Source organism: Sprattus sprattus (assembly GCF_963457725.1).
Source record: "Sprattus sprattus genome assembly, chromosome: 2".
NCBI classification, from domain to species: domain Eukaryota; kingdom Metazoa; phylum Chordata; class Actinopteri; order Clupeiformes; family Clupeidae; genus Sprattus; species Sprattus sprattus.
In genome coordinates this window covers 66998475-67019951 of record NC_137921.1, presented here as the reverse complement: position 1 = coordinate 67019951, position 21477 = coordinate 66998475, and the positions used below count along the sequence as shown (strand labels likewise).

The window sequence follows — 21477 nt, the reverse complement described above, 5'->3', positions numbered from 1 at the left end:
GGAAGAAAGAGTGTGAGAGCAAATGGTTCAAATGAAAAGGGAAAGTGTGTTCATGCGAGTATGTGAGAGAGAAAATGAGCCGAAGCAAGAAGCTCAAGCAAAAACCAGGCTGGGGAAACTACACTGGAAACAAATCTTTACATAATAAAAGGTTGCAAACATTTGATGTACGTCTATGACATACACTGTCAGCATAGTCCTATAAACACAAGTTCCTCAGTTCCCTTAAAACATGCGCACTGCTGTCAAGCAAGCCAATGCTACAAAATGAAACAATATGAAGTAAATACTGACTTATTGCATAGCTTTGCATCTCACATAGTTTTGATAGTAACTTGTAATCTATACCGTTATAATTGATCTGAGTTCCAGTGCATTTGTGAACATAACTTGGCACTTCAGGTATGAGTACTGTGTCACTAAAACCATAATCAATATGGTATCAATAATGTAAACGTTGTTTCTTAGTCTCCCAATCTCTTAAATCTCATATAGTTTACTAAGGTAAAAATTCTTACATGGTTTCTTAATGTCAATTTAAATTGTGGTCAACATTCATTGAGAGCTCAAAAGTAGCGTAACATTTTGATTAAAAAAAACGGAGTGAAATATTTTTGCAAACATTCGTGCTCCTGTCAGCAGCGGTAGGTCTCTAAATGAGCTGATGCTTTTTTTCTTTTAACATCTCGATTAAAAAAAAAAATGTCTGCATAGCGTGTCAGTTATAAACATTTGTAAGTCCTCTAAAATCACTGTGTCAGTATGATTGTAGAGCCGCTTCCCGGCAAAACCTCGGGCTGGGTCACATTGCCTTAGCCTTCCTTCTCTGGGTGACCCATAACACCAAGGACACCAGGATAGTGGACCCTCCGAGAATCCCAAAGACCTCCACTATTGGAAATTCACCCTAAAGGAGGGTAAAAAAAAGCAGAGGCAGAGCTTTCTTATCCCTGCAGGTTTCCCAGCACAGCACCTGAATGGCCATAAGCCAATCACAACCATGCTCACAGTAACTACATTATTATTTTACCATGTGAAACAGAATTAAGCAATATTGTATTAGACACTGTATTTGCCTACAGTTAAAAGGCAGACATGAGACACAAACCTCTCTCAGGCACTTGTATCCATGAAAACTTTCCACACAACTACATGCAAAGAAACCTGGTCCATAGGGAGAGCATAGGGAGTTTTGTGGACAGTCCCAGGCTAGAGAATAATCATGAGGAATAATATAAATGAATGAATGTCATGATTTGATGGCAACTTTATTTGTTAACTTGAAGCACGCCTAGAATAAGAGGAGATAGGCTGTGACTTACATATGTGTCCAGTCTGATTGCAGGCATTTATTTGCCCCTCACACACTCTGACTTCACCTTTGACCTCTGTCTTCTCCCATGATGCATTGCCACCAGGGCACGTCAGGTTTGAGGGAAGTATTCTACAATGCAAATCAAAGTAATCATGTGTGCAGCCTACATCCAAAAAGAGAGATTTTTGTCCATTCTTGTGTCACTAAACCAATATTACAGAAGAAGAAAAGTCTTATTTCCTCAGGTCAAAGATGGGTACTTACACATAGAACAGTTGGCTGAAGCCTTCGAACACCAGATCACTCAGGTTCGAAATTGGGTTGAAAGACAGATCTCTGCTCAAGAGGAAACGTATAAAACAGACCATCGGGTCTATATTCTTTCAAAACAAAAATAATGATGGGCATCTTTTGACATTTTCAAATTACAATACTTACATCATTAATGCAGTGGAAGCCTCACTGAGATCTTCCACAACATTTAGATTACAGTATGATACATCTAGTCTGAAAGTTAAATGTGAGAAACCTATTAAGAACTCCGCTCAACAATGAAAACATGAAAACAACAATCACTGAATTTAGAAAAATGTATATATTTAAATAACCTACAAGAAATTTAGACAAGAAAATGATACACGCAGTTGATATTTTGATATATACAATATTTGTATATTTGTTAGATTTATAAAAATTCAACAAAATATTCATTATGATTAAGTTGACCCAGTAATGTGGACGGCGCCGCTAGTGTTGTCCGTTTGCAAACAGCATCGACCGTCGATCTGACCAGCAGATGACGTGCAGAAATCCCAAACAGCGCTGCCGTTCACCACGGTTCCATTGCACATCAGACATATCTGAGGAAACAGATTGTGAAAAACAGATGAATAGCTCAGTTTGTTATTTCGCTATGAGGACAACTCTGAGAAGGCCAAGACACACGAACTGAACACCTGGCGGTTTTGGGTTGATAGCTAACTTCATAAATAGATGAAAACCATCAGATGGTTAGCATGACTAAGGCCTCATGCAGTTTATATAACTATAAATATACTTACCTGTGAGTTAGCAGCGTGACAAAAACGGTTTCCATAAAATAATACAAAAAACACAGCCAAAACTGTCAACAACCGCCCTTCAGCTGTCATCTTTTTACCGTGTGTCTAAGAATATCACGTGATTACATACACACGTGCCCGGGTTTCATGGCAGTCCTTCTTGCGCAGTAATTTTGCATACGGCGTCTCGCATCAATTCCCTGATGCAAGTTACAGCATCCATGACAAAATGCAATCAGGTCCATTTGATACATAGTTCACAATTATCGTGTCCTTTAAAAGGTGTTATATGCGTCAACATCTCAGTCCCGTATTTGTCGACCTAAACAATATATGCAATAAATGCATTGCTGCGGTTATTTTAATTTTTAATTCACCACTGGACTCTTTCTTGTTTTGCCTTAAGGCCAGTATCCAGACTGAAGTAGCCTACTGTATATTTTCCACATATTTTTTGGTATGACAATCTTCTATCTTCGATTTCCGTCATCTAGAGGTTGTGAGGATATGTATCTGTAGGCTGCCCTTTCCCATAGACTCGCACACAGAAATAATAGGCTAACGTAAATAAAAAAAGGCCTTAATAACAAACAAAAACGTTGTTAAGAATTTTCCATTTATTCACATCCACTATCAAAAATAGTAGGCCTATTGAAAGCCTAGCTGCTCCTGGTCCCAAGCCGACGGTAACCCACCATGCAAAACATTTAATGTTGTCATTATCTAATTATATTGGGGAGAACAATTAAAAGAAACAGAACAAAAAACACCCTCCTTTATTGTTACAAGTTGAGGTAGTGCTGCTGACTTGAACTGCATGAATGTGGTTTAACACAGTGGGAAATACCATTATCATATGGGGGTCTGAAGAATACTGGTCATAAGGTCCCCCCGTTATTTCGTCATACATATTGAAATATTGAATTTCAGTGGTATTAAATCAAATACATAAGACCATTACAGTTCGCTAAAAAAGGACTTGTGGGTCAGGTTTATAAGCGTATGTACAATGCCCTGAAGTCTCACCCCTTTGAGGAAATGGATCAACACCAGGGACTGTTGCAATGCTTTTAGTGCGAGATACATACTGAATATATTACATTGTCCCGTGTCACACGAAGGGGAAACGCAGTGAGAGCATAGACAAAATTATGATATGCTGGTCCTTTTCACTGTCTCTGGTCTTCAAAATGGATAACCTTGTTGGATAGGAAACGTTAGAAACGCCAGAGTAACAGTGAACCAACAATCCTATGATTTCTTTAACCTCACATGCTGGTAGTGTTGTCGTCTGAGACGGAGGGTTGCAAACCAAAGTAGCTTAGCGATACTGAAATTCATGCAGACTACTTGAAAAGTTGGTATTTTCTTGTCATTTTACTGGGATGCACCCCGAAGAAGACCATGTTGGTTCTTTAAATATCGTCGCTAGAATGTCGCTACCGCTGCCAGTTTAGATGTAGAGGTTCGACGAAGAGGACAGAAATGCCAACAATGAAGGTGGAATCACCTATCACTACAATCGCAACATGGCTGCTGCAGAGACGGTAAAGTAAGAAAAGTTAGCCCTAGGCGTATAAGTTTTACTTTAATCTCTGAACTTTAGAAATCGCTTTAACTGTATACAGAGACTATTTCGCCAACTGAACTGATTGGAACAAGGGAGCTCTGTGGATTATCTCTAGCAAGTGAAAGCGATTGAGCCCTCCGTCCTCTATTTTTTTTTCCTTCACGAATTGCAAAGCAACTTTTTGGATTCTAGTTTTTTGGTGCCTTCTCGCCAAGTTGTTTTCGGGATTCGACATCATAAGCCAAAATGCATTTTTCCATTCCTGAGACGGAGGTCCGTTCCGGTGAAAATGGATCCACATATGTGGTAAGTAGCTACGGTCTGTTGCCCGTGTTTTTCTCCAGTGGCCAGGTAGGCTTAAACGAATACATGTACTGCGCCAAGATCATACCTTGGGATAACGGATAAGTGTCTGTGTGAAGACTGTTATTGTCGTCCCTGCAGTAGGCTATACACAAACTATGACCACTAGATGGTCTGGTAATAGTTTGTTGCTTCCTCAAATATGCAGGAATGGTGGCAAAAAATGCGCCACAGTTTTTCGTAAAAGCTCACATCTAACCCATTTACAAATGCCTGATTGTGAAGTTAATAGCCATCAGTGATTCAGTTATATTAAGTAGATGAACTTTGATTAAACACTGAGAGTGGTGCTTACTATGTAGGTTTTCTATGTTCAGTAGCTTCAGGGATGGTCAGTTACTTCCTCCAGCGCGCAGGCAAATTTACTTTTTTTTAATTGCGGTACGCGTCATGGTTGTTTGTGTGGTCTGTCTCAAAGATGTGATATTCCAGTTTTGTTTTTCTATGAACACTTGTTATGCCCCTTAACTTGGACGTGAGTAGTTTTTAAGGGTTGCGCAATGGCAGCAGAGGGCATTGTACTGAAGGATGCAATTGCGCGTATCAGAATGTATGGAACCCCTCATTACAAGCAGACATTTACAATGTAGCCTATAGCAGTGTGCGTCTATGATGGTTTTACTGATCAAAATGAGAGGTGACTATACAACACAAAGGCCGGTGGACGAATTAGGCTTTCTGAACCTTCTCCGACAATGTTCTCTTTGTTACTATTAACCCATTTCCCCCCGTTTATGTTTGGGTCGGCAGTCGCTAGTCGTCTTTAGATTGCGGTTTTCCGCTTGATCACGAAGGTCTGAAAGGCAAGGCCCAAGTACATTTAGACAATTAAGTAAAACGTCACCGAGAGTTTGTTCAGCTGATCTAACTGACGTCCCTACACTAACTGAAGCTCTAATATCTTTTTAAGCACACCATATGAGAACTTTGCTTTGTGAAGTCAATCAGCCTGTAGAAGCCTCTTCTACTGTAACCGTTGTTATGTCAATGAGCTCATTCAGAAACGTACTTAGTTGTTGATGCTGGCAGTAAACCACTGTTGTTTGAAGAGCCACAATGGTTATGTTCACAGACTGTTTGTCTAATTAAAATAGTTTACCTCTGTTAATTATTCAAATAGTGAATGACAATGCCAACAGTGAGGAAGACCATCTCAGTTTTCTCTCACATCCTAGAGTCTGATATACTTTGACCACATATTGATGCCACTCTATGGACGCTCTTTTGTCACACAGATCACACCTGAATGTTGAATGTATTGCTAATTTTAAAGGCTATTCAAGCGTTTCTATTGGCAGAAGTTTTGGTTAGTTACGGAATTCAAGAGAACCCATGATGCAACCTTACAAGAAACTGTGTTAACAAGTTAGTTTTTTTTTCCTCTTTGAAAGTGAGGTAACCCTCCTATGCTGTCAACCCAAATAAATGTTTTATAAAGAGAAGGTGGGGTGGGGGGTGGAAGCCTGACATTTTGTTCACAACTGCCACGATTGCAGTGAGTTTGGCTGTAAGCTGTTCAGATATAGGGTAATTGAAATAGACTTATTCCAAAACATCTTTCAGCTCCAGTCTGGGGGGTTGCCAGTGTTATGGCACAAGCTGTCACAGACATGTTTCAGTAATGATCAAGTCAATTAACTTGAAGATTTATCCAGAGACTTATTTGATCCTAGTTGCCAGTGACCTTTAGGCCTATTAGTGAGATTAGGACCTCTGAAAAGTGACTCTCAATTTTATCTTTCTTTGTAAATAAAGAATAGTGCAGCACAGCGCTGGATAGTTTGTTTAAATTTTTTTTTTTTTTAAAGTGTCTGTCTGTATGGAAGTTACAATTCCCAGAGGATGGTATGTTCTGTGTAGAAGCTCTAATTTCAAACGAGTGCTTCTGTGCCCTATACTGACATTCAGCAGCTTTCAGAAGTCAGTTCATTCTGGATCAGGAAGGATTTTCTCTGGTGTACCTTGAAACTGGCCCCTCCAAAAAATATGCATACTTTGCGCACAGAAAAAAAGAAGAGACTGCACATTTTAGTGTCACGCTTCCTGTGTTGATAGAATCTCTTGTTTAGTGATGGTTCGCTGTTCCTGTTGGCCAGGAAGAATAGTTCTGCTGCCCACTCTTTTTTTGTGGGCATGGGACAGTAAACCGAGTCAAAAGAGGGCCCAGATGAAGTTTACTTTGTTTTGTTCACACCATAATAAGCTTCGAAACTCTAAGGAAGTGGACTACATGCTAAGGTGCTAGCCTGGTTTGAGGCTAACATGCTGTAGAATGTAGCAAAACCCTCTGATGGACTTTAGTAATGAAGTGATACTGTAGCTCAACTGGTAGAGTGAAGGGCTATCAACACCAGGGGAAGGCTAATGTGTTGATTTCCCGGGGAGCACATTTGTTGGTCAAGAAGTACCTGTACTGTAAGTCACTTTGGATAAAAACATTTGCTTAATGAATAGCATTAATGTAAATATCACTTTCCAGGTCTCTTCAGTCGTGGCCAGGTATTACAAGGTAGTTGTGGTTTTGACTTAAACTAAATTATGTAGACTGTTAAGACTATTCAGTTCACTCACTATATCAGCTAACACACTATAATTCAGTTGTGCACAAGACATAGGCTAATATTAAAGTGTAACTTCATCCCACTGCTCTGAGCCTAACATCATTATGAAAAATGGGTTGGCAAGGGGCTGATAGGGAGGGGGGTGTAGAGTTACCAACTGGTCGCCTCGGTCAGCATTGGCCTTGGATGAATTTAAACCGTCAATGGCATCTTGAGCCATTTTCAATCCATAAAATGCCATATTGGATATGAGCTTATTAAACTAAATTAACAGACAAAAAAAATATTATCTTTCTTCCAAGGGTTTAAAAAAACAAACCTCTTTGTGTTCCCTTGTAAATGGATGCCCTTTGTGGTGTCTTTGTTTAGAATTAGACAAGCTGCCCTGTTGCATAAAAACAAAGCAGTCCCTCACTGGTCTTAACAGGACTACGCAGGTGTGGAGAAATGCTTTCTAGAAGCAGCGTTGTTTTGCACATTTTCACCTCCCAGCATGCACTTGGCGAAAGATTAATTCTCTGCCCTTTCGCCCTTTCAACTCGGATGGCATTTTGGGCACGATGTGAGTGTGTTGTGCCCTGTTCTGGTGCATTGTCGAGGAGCGTTTCACTTAAGCAGCAGTTTTCTTGCCATCCTGGGTTAATGACTTCCACAATGCTGCCCTTTACTGATTGCAAGGGCACTTCTCCTGTCTGCTCTATTCTCAGCCTGTCTGCCAGGACTGTCAGTTCGTCTATATGACTCAGCCTGCTTGGGAGTGTCAGAGAGCCTGAATCATCAGGAAGGCTCCTGTTTTGGCCACAGACATAGCCTTGGTGTCAGTAAATTCAAGCCTACATTTCCAGCATCCCCTTCAAAATAAGGGCTAGTGCATCAGGGTGGTTAGAACAGTGAGAAGATGTCTTTTGAGAACTCTTATCTCATCTCTTCTTCATGGCCGAGGAAAAAAACGTTCTGGTTTCCCTCCTAATTTTTGCCAGTGTAGTTAGCAACACTGTCTAGACTGTTGACTATCAGTGTAAACATTGGGGATGAACGGATACGATCTTGTCGACTGTTGGAGCAAAGCCCTGAAGCCCTTCGTCATATCCCATTATATATTGCTCAACATGTGCTCTATCACACATTCTGTGACCGTTAGCAGTTCCTTGGCGGAAAGACAGAGATTTTGAGTTCCCCTTCTTTGAACAGACCAGGGTTTGAAGTGTCCCACACATCAGTGGCGCAATAATGCTTGAGGCCACGGTGGGGTCTTTTTTTTTTTGCTTGCTGTATTTTGATTTTGATTTGTTTATTTGATGAAGAGGGACAGTGTGCATTAATAAACATTAAAATGAAAATGCACCCTATTGTAGCCAAAAGGCTAGTTTTCATTGGCAGTCCCCCTGCCAGAGTGAAACTGGCTAAAGATGGGGAAGAATTACAGCATAACATTAGGGAGGGGAGGAGAGAAAAGACAACACCCAGACTATGCTCCTAGAGGAGTACAGTGTGGGAACAGTAAAAAAAAACACACCTCAGCACATAAGCACATACAACTCACAAACAACACATACATGAATACAAAACACCAGAGCTACATTAAAAAGCTGCCACTTGCGTTGGCGCTAGGGATAGCCAGGAGTCTCATGACATGTAGGCTAGCAGGACATGACAAACACAAAAAACACACCTCAGCACAACTCACAAACAATACATACATGTTTACAAAACACCAGAGCTACATGAAAAAGCTGCCACTTGCGTTGGCGCTAGGGATAGCCAGGAGTCTCAGGACATGACAAACACAGTTTAAATAGCCTACACACTCCTGACATGGTGCTATATCTAATAATCGCATATCTAATACTACATTTAATGCATTTATCTATGTTCTGTGCAGGTTCGAACATGACCCAATGAGCAAGATTGGTGTTCTGGAATTCACCAGCCGAGATTTCTTTTCACAAGTGGAAACAGTGAAATATGACTAAGCAGGCGAAGGCGTGGGGTTGTTTAGTATGGCTTCTGTGTCCAAAAAAAAAAAAAAAAAGGAAACTTGGACCTTGACCTCTTCATGTGCAGTATGATTGAGATTTGAGTAAGGTTTGGTCCCCTCTGCCTTTCTTCTGATGGTTATGAAACTGTTAGCCTAGGTGCTGACCGTAAGGGGAAGAATAACAAAAACCCACACGGTTTAAAGTTCATTTGAGATTTGTGAAAAACTTATGATCTCAGCGTTAACTTTCAGACCTTCACCACTTGGTAATCCTGGTTGCATATTGGCACATGTAGTCCGATTGGCAGTGATTCCAGTTAGGACTGAAAGTTGTTCATCCTCAGATGACACCTGGCAGGAAACCGCCTGATGTCTTCAGATTGTTGTGGGCAAAACTACTGGTCCTTTGGGGTCGTCTCAGTTTAACTTCCTTCCCAAGTATACCACCACGTCAGCAGGCCCAAATTAGCTGAGTGGGCGCTGAGTGGACGACTCTCCAGTATTGTTTGTCACACATATACCTGGAACATATAGAGTAAATTGGTTATACAGTAAGATTTCTTGGAAATGTGTCCTTTTATATCAGTCCTATTTTACTGATCTGCATTCATGGACTCTTCTTATTTTTTTTACATCCTCCATCTTCCAGTAGTTGTATTCCTCTACCTTCTGAGACGTGTTCTCTCTATTCGTCTTGTTCGGTCTTGCGTCTCTTGGTTCTGACTCTCAGAAGGAGCCCAAGGAAGAGATCGGAGCATTTGATGTGCTGTCTGCCCTCCAAGTCCTCTTTGATGTGTGTGTCAGAGAGAGTGTGCCAGGCTGGGCTTGGCTTGCTAACTGTGGCCACTTCTCTTGAACACACTCTCACTCTCACTTGTATTAGTCAGGAATGACGTTGATGAATGGTAGCAATTATACATATCTCTGACATTCTCATTAATCTCTCTCGCTCTCTAATACAAATACAAGTAGCTTTATTGGCATGGCCGCTCATGTACAGTGTGACTCAGGCTAGGTGTTTGAGATTTTCCAGATATCTGTCTCGTTCTCTCTCTGGCTGTGTCTCATATCGCGTACTTGCACACTTCAAACACTGACTTTTCAGGGCGTAGGGCGTTCACACTCACAAAAACTGCAGAATTCAGGGCACTGAAAGTACCCGGATTGGCACTGCAAATGGTAAAAAAAAATGCTGTGTGAAACGTTAGACACTTCTTGCACTAAACGGCCGCCATCTTGGCTACGTAGCGAATGAGCCCTTTCGGCCGCTTTTCAGTTTGGAAAGTTGGCTAACTGACGTCTCGCAAATCACTTCAACCATTATTGCTGGTTAAAATAACTGTGTTATCGGATAGTACAGTGTCTATTTCTCTGTAACTTTTGAAAAATCGACGCAAGAAAACGCCAAAAATGTACATTTACATACAAAACACGTCCTTTTTCTCTCTTAACCACCCTCTTTTTATTTCTTTCCATACAGGCCTACAACATCCATGTCAATGGCGTCCTTCACTGCAGAGTTCGCTACAGTCAGCTCCTGGGCCTCCATGAGCAGGTAAGCACTGAAGTCGCTTCAGTTCTGTTGCTGTTCAATGCTGCAATACTTGTACACAACAACCCACAATGTCTCTTTTCATTGCCATGCCATTTGTATGGGTGGTCCTTTTAGAAGTCAGACACTAACTTTGGAAGCCCTTGGGAACTTAGAAGGCGTGACTGAGTGCTTGGCATTGGGACTTGAAGAATGTGGTTTGGGTATTTTGAATCATTATAACAGGGATTAAAGTTTTCCGTCGCTATGACTGATTTCCGTCAACTCGGCTCGCATAAGGCCAAAAATGAGACACTGATATGATTTGCACATTTCAGCGTCGGAAATACACGAGAGCAAAGGGCAAAACTACCCCTAAGAAATATAATTTTGCCCCTAAAATTACTAGGAGAGTAATACTTATTCAATGAACGTGTCAAAAACATTGTAGCCTATATGACCCGGTCAGTTGCCATTTAATGTTTTGATTTTCGCCTTGACTGTTGCGTGAAGAAACAAACGTTCTAACAAAACACATTTGGAGCGCTTCCTAATCAGACCTGTGACTGCGAGAGTGAGGAGAGATGAGGACCAGCGCAGTCTCTGTCACCATCTCAGGTTCTAAAAGATAAAATTCACACACCCAGCGACTGTCAAAACTGAAAGCTAGATTGGCTTGTGGTGGAGGATGACGACGACGTTGATAAAAAAGACCCGGTTTTGTTTTCAAGGCATGTCGGAATTGTGGACAACGAGTTGCCCAAATCGTTGTCAAACCAGCACAGGTAAATTCTTCTACTGACTCCATCAAGGGGAGCGAAAACGTTCAGAAATACATGGTACTTCGTCACCAAGCGCCAAACAACACGCATCACCTACGGTGAATGATAACTAGTAATAATACTTTTAGAAATTATTTAGTTAGGTTAAGCTAGTTTAATGTTAGTTAGCTAACGTTAGCTATCTCTGATAGTAGGCCTACGTTGGCTACAAAGGCTTGCTTGCAAACTAGCTAACTAGTCTAATCTGTATTTCCTGTAGGCCTACTATGGTAGGTACATGAATAAAGGTAACACAAAAATCCATAAATATAATGTGTTATTATTATTAAAAAACAAATAAACAAAAACGATTGTTAATAGTAGTAAAAAATGTTTTACCTTTAAAAAGATTGTATTAGTTGTTGTTACTATAACAACTAATAACCACAAAGAAAGAAGAATACGATTGTCTAATTTACGTTGTCTGTTTGGTTATTGTTCAAAAAATCTAAGAAAACACTTTGAATCTGTAGACTAATGCCTAATAGTCTTATTATTGCCATGCAAAAAATATTGGTTTTATGCCCTAGCTTTGAACTAGTAAGTGATAATAGACCACGTGAAGTTCAAATATCGAGGCGGTATGCAGCCACGACCCAAAATGAGGTCCGATTTTTTTTTTTTTCAGTCAGATGATTTTTTTTTGCTTTAATCCCTGTTATAAAGCCACACTTCCCTCGACACACCATGAGAAGACAGTTGTTATAGCCTTCTTGATAGTGGTGTGACATATTAAACTTGGAGATAAGCATCAAAATGCACAATGGCTTCAATTTCTAGACCATATTTGATGTGGATTTGTGACTATGGGAGATAAGACCCATTGTGAACTAAAGATATTCTCAAACTACATCCTCATAAGTAGACTGTAGACACTACAGAGGAAGAATGGGTCCCTGTGTAATGAGCTGCCATAAACCTGTTAATACTTTAGGCCTGCAAGGGCAACCTTTTAAACTACGAGGTTGGTGGCAAGGCAGTGTAGGCAGTTAGGTTTGTGGCGTGTGCAGGGGTTTCCCCTGGTGTGTGGAATCCAGTACTGGTAGGTGTAGTGATTTTGATTTGCTCAGATAAGGAGTTTGTTTTTGTAATTACAGGTGATGAACACATTCCAGCCTTAATGAGTATGTGAAGCACAAAAAAAAACATTTGGATGAATCAAATTCCTGACGTAAATATAGGTTTCTGTTTTTATTGTGTCTGGGTTTCTTTCCATCCGTCTGGCACGTTGCATTCTAATACAAATATTTTTCTGGCTGGCAGATTATATTTTTTGGAACACCTGCTTTCACCAAACAATGACGTAGGTAGTCTTGATTGATATGGCCAGTAGTGGACTTGTAGTTGTAGCCTTAAAGGCACCCAGTGCAACTTTATATAAACATTCAATGAAAAATAAACATTCAATTTCTAGTCTTTTTTACACATAGTAAGTTTCAATAACTCCATACCATTACATATCGACATTCAAGGAGCAAAGATGAGACGCCGTTGTGTGGTGAGAACTGATAGGAAATCGTAAACAACAACAATCGCCGGTGGGGAGAGGCCATTTTTCCATTGCCTGGAATCCTGCTTTATTTATTGTGGGTCACATTGAATGTTTATTTTTAAGCCTCGAAAGTTGCACTGGGTTCCTTAAAAGTTAATTGTTGGTTGCAGCCCCAGTCAGTCACTTCTGAGTGTGAGTACACCTGGCTTCAGGAACATGTTGAATCTCCGGGCCTTGTGGTCGTACGCTGAATAAATGATAAGTGGCCTGAACTTCAGAGATTCCATCTTCAAGGCTGCTCATCCCACTCCACCAGTCTCCTCTGTTGCTAGGTAACAGGACCCACTCAGCCCCAGTCAGATCAAACCTCCCCCAACCACACACACACACACACACACACACACACACACACACACACACACACACACACACACACACACACACACACACACACACACACACACACACACACACACACAGGCCTAAAGCTTCGGTCTCCTGCACCACTATCCTGCAAGACCACTTTGCATGGGTAAATTGGAAATGCTAATAAGGGGTCCTCATAAATATGTGTCGTGGTCACGTTCAACAAATGTTGCAGTACAAATCCCAGGAGTGTTCCTCCTGAGGCTGCATTAATTAGCTTCTGGTTAAGGTTGAGTTATGGTTGCTGGGTTGGCTGGCAGAATTCATATTCCAACTCCTGTGCCTGTTAATTTGACAGTTAAGGCGTTGGTTGATATGTGGGAGAGGTTATGTGGTAGATGTAAGGTTAGGTAAGAATTGGTGCTCTGTGGACTGATCAGGCGTAGACATATATGTTGCATACAAGGTGCAATTAGTGCTTCATGCCTGTTTTGTTAGGCCTAAATCATCAATTTTTGTCTTGTTTGTCGTAGACAGTTTTTATTGGGGTGTGTGTCTATTGGTCTGTAATTTGCATTGGTAAACTACAGTGCCTTGGAACATGTAAGGTAAGCAGAGTTTGTGAGCACAACAGCAAGACTCTGAGACTGTCAGGGGTGTTGGGTTATATACATGTATGTCATCTCAGACTGACTATGTTGGTGAAATAGACTTTGCTCTGAATGAAGTTGAAGACACAACCACAAACTGGCCGAGGCGCCATCTTTTGGCTGTATGAATTTTGATTGGGTTTGTTTTGGTTTTATAGTAATCTGTTCGTGATGGGAATAGTTCTGTTATTGCTGTTTGTAGGGATGCTGATTTCCACTATCTCTAGGCAAATAGCAGTGGCCATTATGCATAAATAAATGAATATCCTATTACATGTAGGTCATTTTAACATTATCTATACAGATATGGTCATATCGCAGTGTCCAGTACAAATGCTGTATGTTGCTGTACACGATATCCCTTTCTCTCCCCGTCAGATTAAGAAGGAGTATGGGAACAATGTGGTGCCGGCCTTCCCTCCCAAAAAAATCTTCACCCTGACGCCTGCGGAGGTCGAACAGAGGAGGGAACAGCTGGAGAAGTACATGCAGGCTGGTAAGCACCAAAGCGACTTAAGGCTTTTATCCTGCCCCTCTCTCTCTTTCTCTCCTCCTGCAGAGTAGTAGAGGTCAAAGTTCATCCTCAAAGGTGGACTCGCAGCATTTGAAACGAAGCTCCTTTGATCCTAGCAGGCTCTCCTCCCCTCCCCTCCCCACCCCACACCTTTTTCCCAGAGACTTGTGGCTCCCACCGGTGAGCGCTGTCTTAAATCCTCCCGTGGCTCAGCAGTCAAGGCATGCTGGGATAGCCTGGCGTGCCACGTCAGGGGGCCCTGGAGGACTGACTTGAGCCTCAGTGATTCCCAGCCGACTCATGGGGTTCCGTGGTGAACACTGCACTCTGTCTTTGGAACACCTGTGAAACACTAGCACTGCCTGAGCGGCTGATTTCAGGTTTTGTTTAGGGGGGGGGGGGGGGCGGCTGAGGGGGGGTAATTGTTGCTGAAACACCTGGTTTTATGGAACCTCCCTGGCCAGGCTGCTCCACTCAGTACAGTCTTGCTGGCTTTGGCTCTGCAATTAGAAAATGGCCAAGTGGACTCGGGTGCCAGGCTATTCAGAAGTAACAGGCAAGAGTTCATACAGACTCATTCAGACACACACACGTACACACACATGCACTCATTCAGACACACACACGTACACACACATGCACTCATTCAGACACACACATACACTCATGCATTCATACATCTACACACACACATAGGTATGCACTCACACACTGTTACACAAACACACACTCATGCTCACTCATATTTGCACACACACACACACACACACACATTCACACACAAAGCAAGAAGAAAAAGTGGGGCAGGCAGCAATGCGAGGCGTTTTTTCTTATCCACTGGAGTTTTTGGCCCTTTGCACCAAACAAGCTAAGCCTTGTTGAGCGTATTTGCTCATAGTCTGAGAGGAACACAGGCTGTTCTCAGCTGGCCCGGCCTCACACAGTTACATCATAGTTTTTACACAGTTACGGAAAACAAACCACCATACAAACACACACATACACACACAGCCCTGTCAGCACGCACACACACACACACAGACAGCCTTACCGGCACACACACACACACACACACACACACACAGCCCTGTCAGCACGCACGCACACACACACACACAGACAGCCTTACCAGCACACACACACACACACACACACAGCCCTGTCAGCACGCACGCACGCACACAGACAGCCTTACTAGCACACACACACTAGCACACACACACACACACACACACACACACACATACATACAGGCTGCTCTAAGTGAATAAGTTCATTTTCTGCACATCTGCGGTGTGGTGGTGTGGGCCGTTGGGGTCACCGTCTGTGAGTTCACCGTGGCACGGCACGCCCATAACGAGTGTGAAAATAAACAGCGGGCATGTTCCACGGGGCCCTCTTTCCCTCTGACGCCTCCTGGTAACCTTCAGCAGGCAACTTTTGGAGTCGATGCACCTTAAGGGTTAAAGACACCGCAAAACAAAAACAAGCAAAGGTTTACAGAAAAAGACTCTTTTTTTTTCCAATCCCTAAGTGCATTTAAAATATATATAAATATAATTTTTGTTGCAGATTGGTCTTCAGATGGTGAATATTGGCCATTGCTTTGCCAGTCCTTGAAACTAGCTTGTGTTTGATGTCCCATGATGTTTTTGTGAACATGTTTAGTAATAATTAACAGACTTTTTAAAGGATGGTGGCTGACCAGTTCGTTTCTCGCTGTTAAAATGAATTTGAAGACATTTTAAATGTTTTTTTTTTTTTTTTTTTTCTGTCAATCATTCAATAGATCACTCTACTATCCTCTCATAAAAATACAAATTATGGTACCTTACATGGGCAGGCGCTTTATTGCCGTCATACTGCCAACATGTAAACTTTATTCATTATTTATTTTTAAATGTTCATAATTGGTAGCTTTAGTCATGGTACTGATCTAAACAGCAGACTAGAAAAGAGATCGAGAGGTTGCCGAGATACACTCCCTTGTTCTTCCTGCTGTGGAGATGACCTCATTAAACCAGAGTAAACCACACCCATTTTGAATACATGTGGAATTGTACACTTTTGCTGACTACAGTTGTTGTGTTCTTCTTTGAAAGTTTGACTTAATACATACAGTACTAAGAAGTTGAAGTAGAAGTTTTTTCTTTGCTTTTATAATTTTTTACACGGTAGAAAACACTTTTTTTGTTTAGTACCTCATTCCATGTGTTCTTTCGTAGTTTTAATGTCCTCAGTATTAATCTACAATGTAGAAAATAATAAAAGTAAAGAAAACACTTCTCAAAAAAAATGAAAGGTGTGTCCAAACTTTTGACTGGTACTGTATGACAGTTTCCTAACCTGTGCCTTTCTTCACCCTAACAGTTAGACAAGACCCTACGCTGGGATCCAGCGAGCTTTTCAACAGCTTCCTGAGGAAAGCCCAGCAGGTAGGAGGCCATTTTGAAGCTGCCTTCACATCTCAAAGAGTTAAAGCCTGATTTCGTTTCTCATTGTCTGTGACCTTTTTCTTCTTTGTAATCTGTTATTTGCCAGTCAGCCCGGCTATTGACTGGAATTCTTAAAGCATCCCAGATCAATAATCTGCCTGAATTGGGCGTTGGCCACATCGACTTTGTGATTCAACAACGCAACTCTGCTTATTTAGGTAAAACTGTGATAAATCTGGCCATTTCAAAGGTCCTTAAGGGGTGGTTAGGTTTTAAGGCGCTATTAATTCCAGCTAGTGCCACTGCAAGCACTTTCAATTCAAGCTGAATGTGTTTGATAATTCCTCCTTATTGCATTAAACTCCATCATGCAAGTCATGCCAGAACTGTTTTTATCAATTGTACAAAGATTTTGCCATTTTGGGTGTTGTTGTTCCACAGATTGATGTCTAATAGCTTCAAAGATGAGAGAATTTACACTATACAGTATAGCTATATAATATAACTAATAGTTCAGCTCTTCAATGAAAAGTTACGATGGCTTGATGCATGCTGGAAATACCCAGATCATGCAATCTCAGGAGTCAGAGTGACCAGTTGTTCTTGTATGCAAATATTTTGACACGCTTGTCCAAACAGTAGGCTTGGTCTGTGCCTGCGTCCAAGTTCAAAGTCAAATATTTCTTTGCCCTGTGTTCACTGATGCAATTTATAATCGCTTAAAGCAGTTGAAGTTGGTGATTTGTGACGCATGTTTTTTAACTCAGCACACCGAAAAGGAGAGATTATATCCTGTCTACTAACTGTTACATTGACATTTCCTCCCTTAAGTCCATGTGTTTTGCAGTATTTCTGATTGACAGGTAGTTCCTTGGAATACTAGCCTGGTGATTCCCTTTACTATATTGATAGTTGTCACTATCATTGACTGGACCTTTCGCCCCTAAACAACAACAACACCACTCGCCACTGTGGCAAACCCTCATACCATTGTCCACAATCTGGCCATATCTCATTAAATTCAACTTTATTGTCATTGTACAAAACAAGTCAATGAAAATCAGTGAACATCTAACCAAAACAGCATATTGTACTATAAAGAGAGATATGATCCACCGATACTAAACATTCATAAACATTCACTGATACCATTTCATGGCAACATTACGTTAAACTCCAGGCTGCGGTTAGGAGGTGTTCTGTTATTTTCTACTGCCCCTAGACTTACCTACTGGAAACAATTGGGTAGATAAATAGAACTCCAGCATAGTCATGTTATTAAATACTAGTATCGGTCCTTGGTATTGGCAAGTACACAAATGTAAGTACTGATACTCTGAAAAAAATGGTATTGCAGTGCATCCCTACAGATAAGTGCAAGAAAAGTTAGTATTCTAGAAGTCTTCATATCAACTAGTTAATATTTACAAATTAGATTTCATCACACGTTTGAAGCTGCCAACTGTAAAGATGGTTCCAACGACAAACTGTTAAGATGGCTCCCTTAGCTATGGATAGCTAGGCTGGTTCATAGTCAGGTAAATTGGCATAAGACCTCTTACAGACTGTCGCCACCATAGCATCTCGTTAAATACAGTCTGGTGGGAATACACACCACCTGTTACTTTATCGTTATGGAAGACTGAATGTGAGTGAAAATGTGTCGTCTATCGTTTCGTCTATGTGAAAGGAAGAGAGAGACCCATTCAGGCTTTACCTGGCAGAGTCCCTGTGTGTGTGTGTGTGTGTGTGTGTGTGTGTGTGTGTGTGTGTGTGTGTGTGTGTTACTAACTACTAGGCAGGAGAAAAAATGATGGTTGTGTGTGATGTGGATGTTCAGCTGCGTGTCCTCGTGAAGAGCTGCGAGGCTTGGTGTGTAGGTGCTTATGCTGTTGTTGTGTTGGTCCAGCCGCTGCTGCAGGGTCTGTGTTTGTGCTAATGGCTGTACCCGTCCTGTGTGTGTGTGTGTGTGTGTGTGTGTGTGTGTAGCTGCTGCAGGGTCTGTGTTTGTGGTAATGGCTGTACCCGTCCTGCGTTTGTTTGGAGCTGTAAGTCTTTGGCTCCTCAGGTGCTTCAAGATGATGGTGCTGCTATACCAACACTCTATATTCTCCTCACACACACACAAACACACACACACACACACACAAACACACACACACAAACACACACACACACACACACACACACACACACACGTACACCCTCTCTCTTTCTCTCTCACTCTCTCACTCTCTCACTCTTACACACGCACGCACACACGCACACCAGACACACACGCACACACACACGCACACACACACGCACACCAGACACACACACACACACACACACACACACACACACACACACACACACGTACACCCTCTCTCTTTTTGTCTCTCTCTCTCTCTTTCTCTCACTCTCTCACTCTTACACACGTACACACGCACACCAGACACACACACACACACACACACGCTGAGTAGCTGTCTCATTGTGCTGTCTGAGCAGTATGAGCCCCCTCGTCTCTGGTGGTTTCTCTGCTGCAGCAGCAGAGCAGTGCACCCTGGGTGATCAGATCAGGCTTGCCTTGTCACTTCATCATCACTACAGAGATTTACAGGCACGCCAGCGTGTGCGTGTGCGTGTGTGCGTGTGCGTGTGCGTGTGTGCGTGTGCGTGTGCGTGTGCGTGTGCGTGTGCGTGTGCGTGTGCGTGTGTGTGTGCGTGTGCGTGTGTGTGTGTGCGCATGCGTGTGCTACAGTAGGTGATCCAGAGGATGAAGAGATGAATCTATAGCACAATCAGAGAAGACTTAAGGAAAATATATATATATATATTTGTTATATATATGCGCTCTCCCTCTCTCCAGGCTATTGTAAGTGCCATTACTCCCTACTGTATAAGCTTCAACTTGATTGAAAGGCAAAAAAAAAAAAGCAAAACCGACAGCCAACTTTATCTGACCTCAGGGATCTGGCTGTGAACAACTCAAACTCCCTATTCCACCTCTTTGCCTATGTCTCTGTGCCTGTCTGTCTGTCTGCATGCCTGTCCATCTCTGACTGTCTGTCTGTCTGTCTGTCTGTCTGCCCATCTCTGACTGTCTGTCTGTCTGTCTGTCTGCCCATCTCTGACTGTCTGTCTGTCTCTCTCGCCTGTCCATCTCTGACTGTCTGTCTGTCTGTCTGTCTGTCTGTCTGTCTGTCTGTCTGCATGCCTGTCCATCTCTGACTGTCTGTCTGTCTGTCTGTCTGTCTGCATGCCTGTCCATCTCTGACTGTCTGTCTGTCTGTCTGTCTGTCTGTCTGTCTGTCTGTCTGCATGCCTGTCCATCTCTGACTGTCTGTCTGTCTGTCTGTCTGTCTGTCTGTCTGTCTGTCTGTCTGTCTCGCCTGTCCATCTCTGACTGTCTGTCTGTCTGTCTGCATGCCTGTCCATCTCTGTCTGTCTGTCTGTCTGTCTGTCTGTCTGCATGCCTGTCCATCTCTGACTGCCTGTCCATCTCTGACTGTCTGTCTGTCTGTCTCGCCTGTCCATCTCTGACTGTCTGTCTGTCTGTCTTGCCTGTCCATCTCTGACTGTCTGTCTGTCTGTCTGTCTGTCTCGCCTGTCCATCTCTGACTGTCTATCTGTCTGTCTTGCCTGTCCATCTCTGACTGCCTGTCTGTCTCGCCTGTCTCCTAGGAAACGCAGCAGATCCCCACAGAGGAGGTGCAGCTGGAGGTCCACCTGTCCAAGGGTCAGAAGCTGCGGGTCAACATCCTCACATCGGACCAGACCGAGGACGTCCTGGAGGTACGGTCAACGACATACTGTGACCGACTGCCACCGCCCCTTCTGTGAACCCCCTTGTAGTGTGTCTCTCTCTCTCTCTCTCTCTCTCTCTCTCTCTCTCTCTCTCTCTCTCTCGCTCTCTCTCTCTCTCTCTCTCTCTCTCTGTCTGTATGTCTGCTAGTCTGTATCTCACTATCTTTTCCCCCCTAAACCCGTAGGCTGTCTCTCTTTTTTTCTTCTTTTGAACGTCACCTGTTCATATCCCCCCTCTGCATTCTCTTTCATTTCCTCTTGACTGCTACCAAAGCCTGCGTCTGCACTCTTGCTGTCTGTCTCCTTCTCCTCTCTGTTCAGCCACTAAAAGAACTCCTGAGGGAGAAAAAAAAAGCCCTCTGGCGAGATGCAAGCCTGCACACATGGTTGCCAGTAATGAGGTGTAATAGTCTGCCAAATGTTTGTTGGCTTGTAGGATTACTTCTTTTTTTTCTGAGTCTGTCCTGGTGAACCAACAGGTAGTGATCCATCTGTCCTCCTGTCTATGAGTCATTCTGAAGCCAGTCCTGCTTAATTTGTGTCCCGTCAGTCGCCTCCCCATGACCCGTGACTCTATGAGCTGTAAGTGAGAATGGTGGCGTGCAGTTATCAGTGGGACTGCTGTTTACGGATCAGACTAACAGTGTCATATGCTAACAAATGGGATGTGTTATCAGCAAATACATTTGACATTTTAATCTCTCTCTCTCTCTCATTGTCTTGATTTTTTGAACTGACCCAAAAAGGTCCCTTGAGGGGGGTTACTGTAGCTCACACAGTAGCCTCGACCACATTTGGACTTGAAGCGCATGGAGGACACGGGTTCGAATCCGGCTCCGATGTCATTTCTCCAGTCCACTACCCCACTTCTTCACCCTCTCATTTCCTGTCCCACTCTTCACTTACCTATCAATTAAAGGAATAAAAAAGCCAAAAACAAATCTTTAAAAGAAAAAAAAAAACTGGGTCCCTTGACTCTGCTCATTTCCTGAAGCTCAAGCTGAGGTGTTTTGGGCTCTCAACTGTAG

The 21477-nt window shown here is 42.5% G+C and overlaps 2 protein-coding genes across 2 annotated transcripts in view; one reads left to right on the top strand and one right to left on the bottom strand.

The window, feature by feature from the left end:
- Positions 1-197: 197 nt before the first annotated feature.
- atraid (all-trans retinoic acid-induced differentiation factor) lies at positions 198-2466 on the bottom strand (the record flags this gene model as incomplete). The annotated part of the gene is made up of 7 exons (XM_080860706.1): positions 198-907; positions 1109-1209; positions 1323-1444; positions 1580-1651; positions 1754-1822; positions 2042-2175; positions 2377-2466. 7 exons carry the CDS (start codon positions 2464-2466, stop codon positions 803-805), a joined length of 693 nt encoding a protein of 230 aa, XP_080716832.1. The 3' UTR covers positions 198-802.
- A 1439-nt stretch (positions 2467-3905) lies between these two features.
- Positions 3906-21477, top strand: part of snx17 (sorting nexin 17) — a gene marked incomplete at its 5' end in the record, with an annotated part of 35891 nt that continues 18319 nt past the window's right edge. Inside the window, 5 exons of the mRNA XM_080860373.1 lie at positions 3906-3923; positions 10329-10403; positions 14087-14204; positions 16593-16657; positions 20327-20437. Coding sequence (XP_080716499.1) covers positions 3906-3923; positions 10329-10403; positions 14087-14204; positions 16593-16657; positions 20327-20437 — 387 coding nt within the window. The remainder of the gene's footprint in view (positions 3924-10328; positions 10404-14086; positions 14205-16592; positions 16658-20326; positions 20438-21477) is intronic.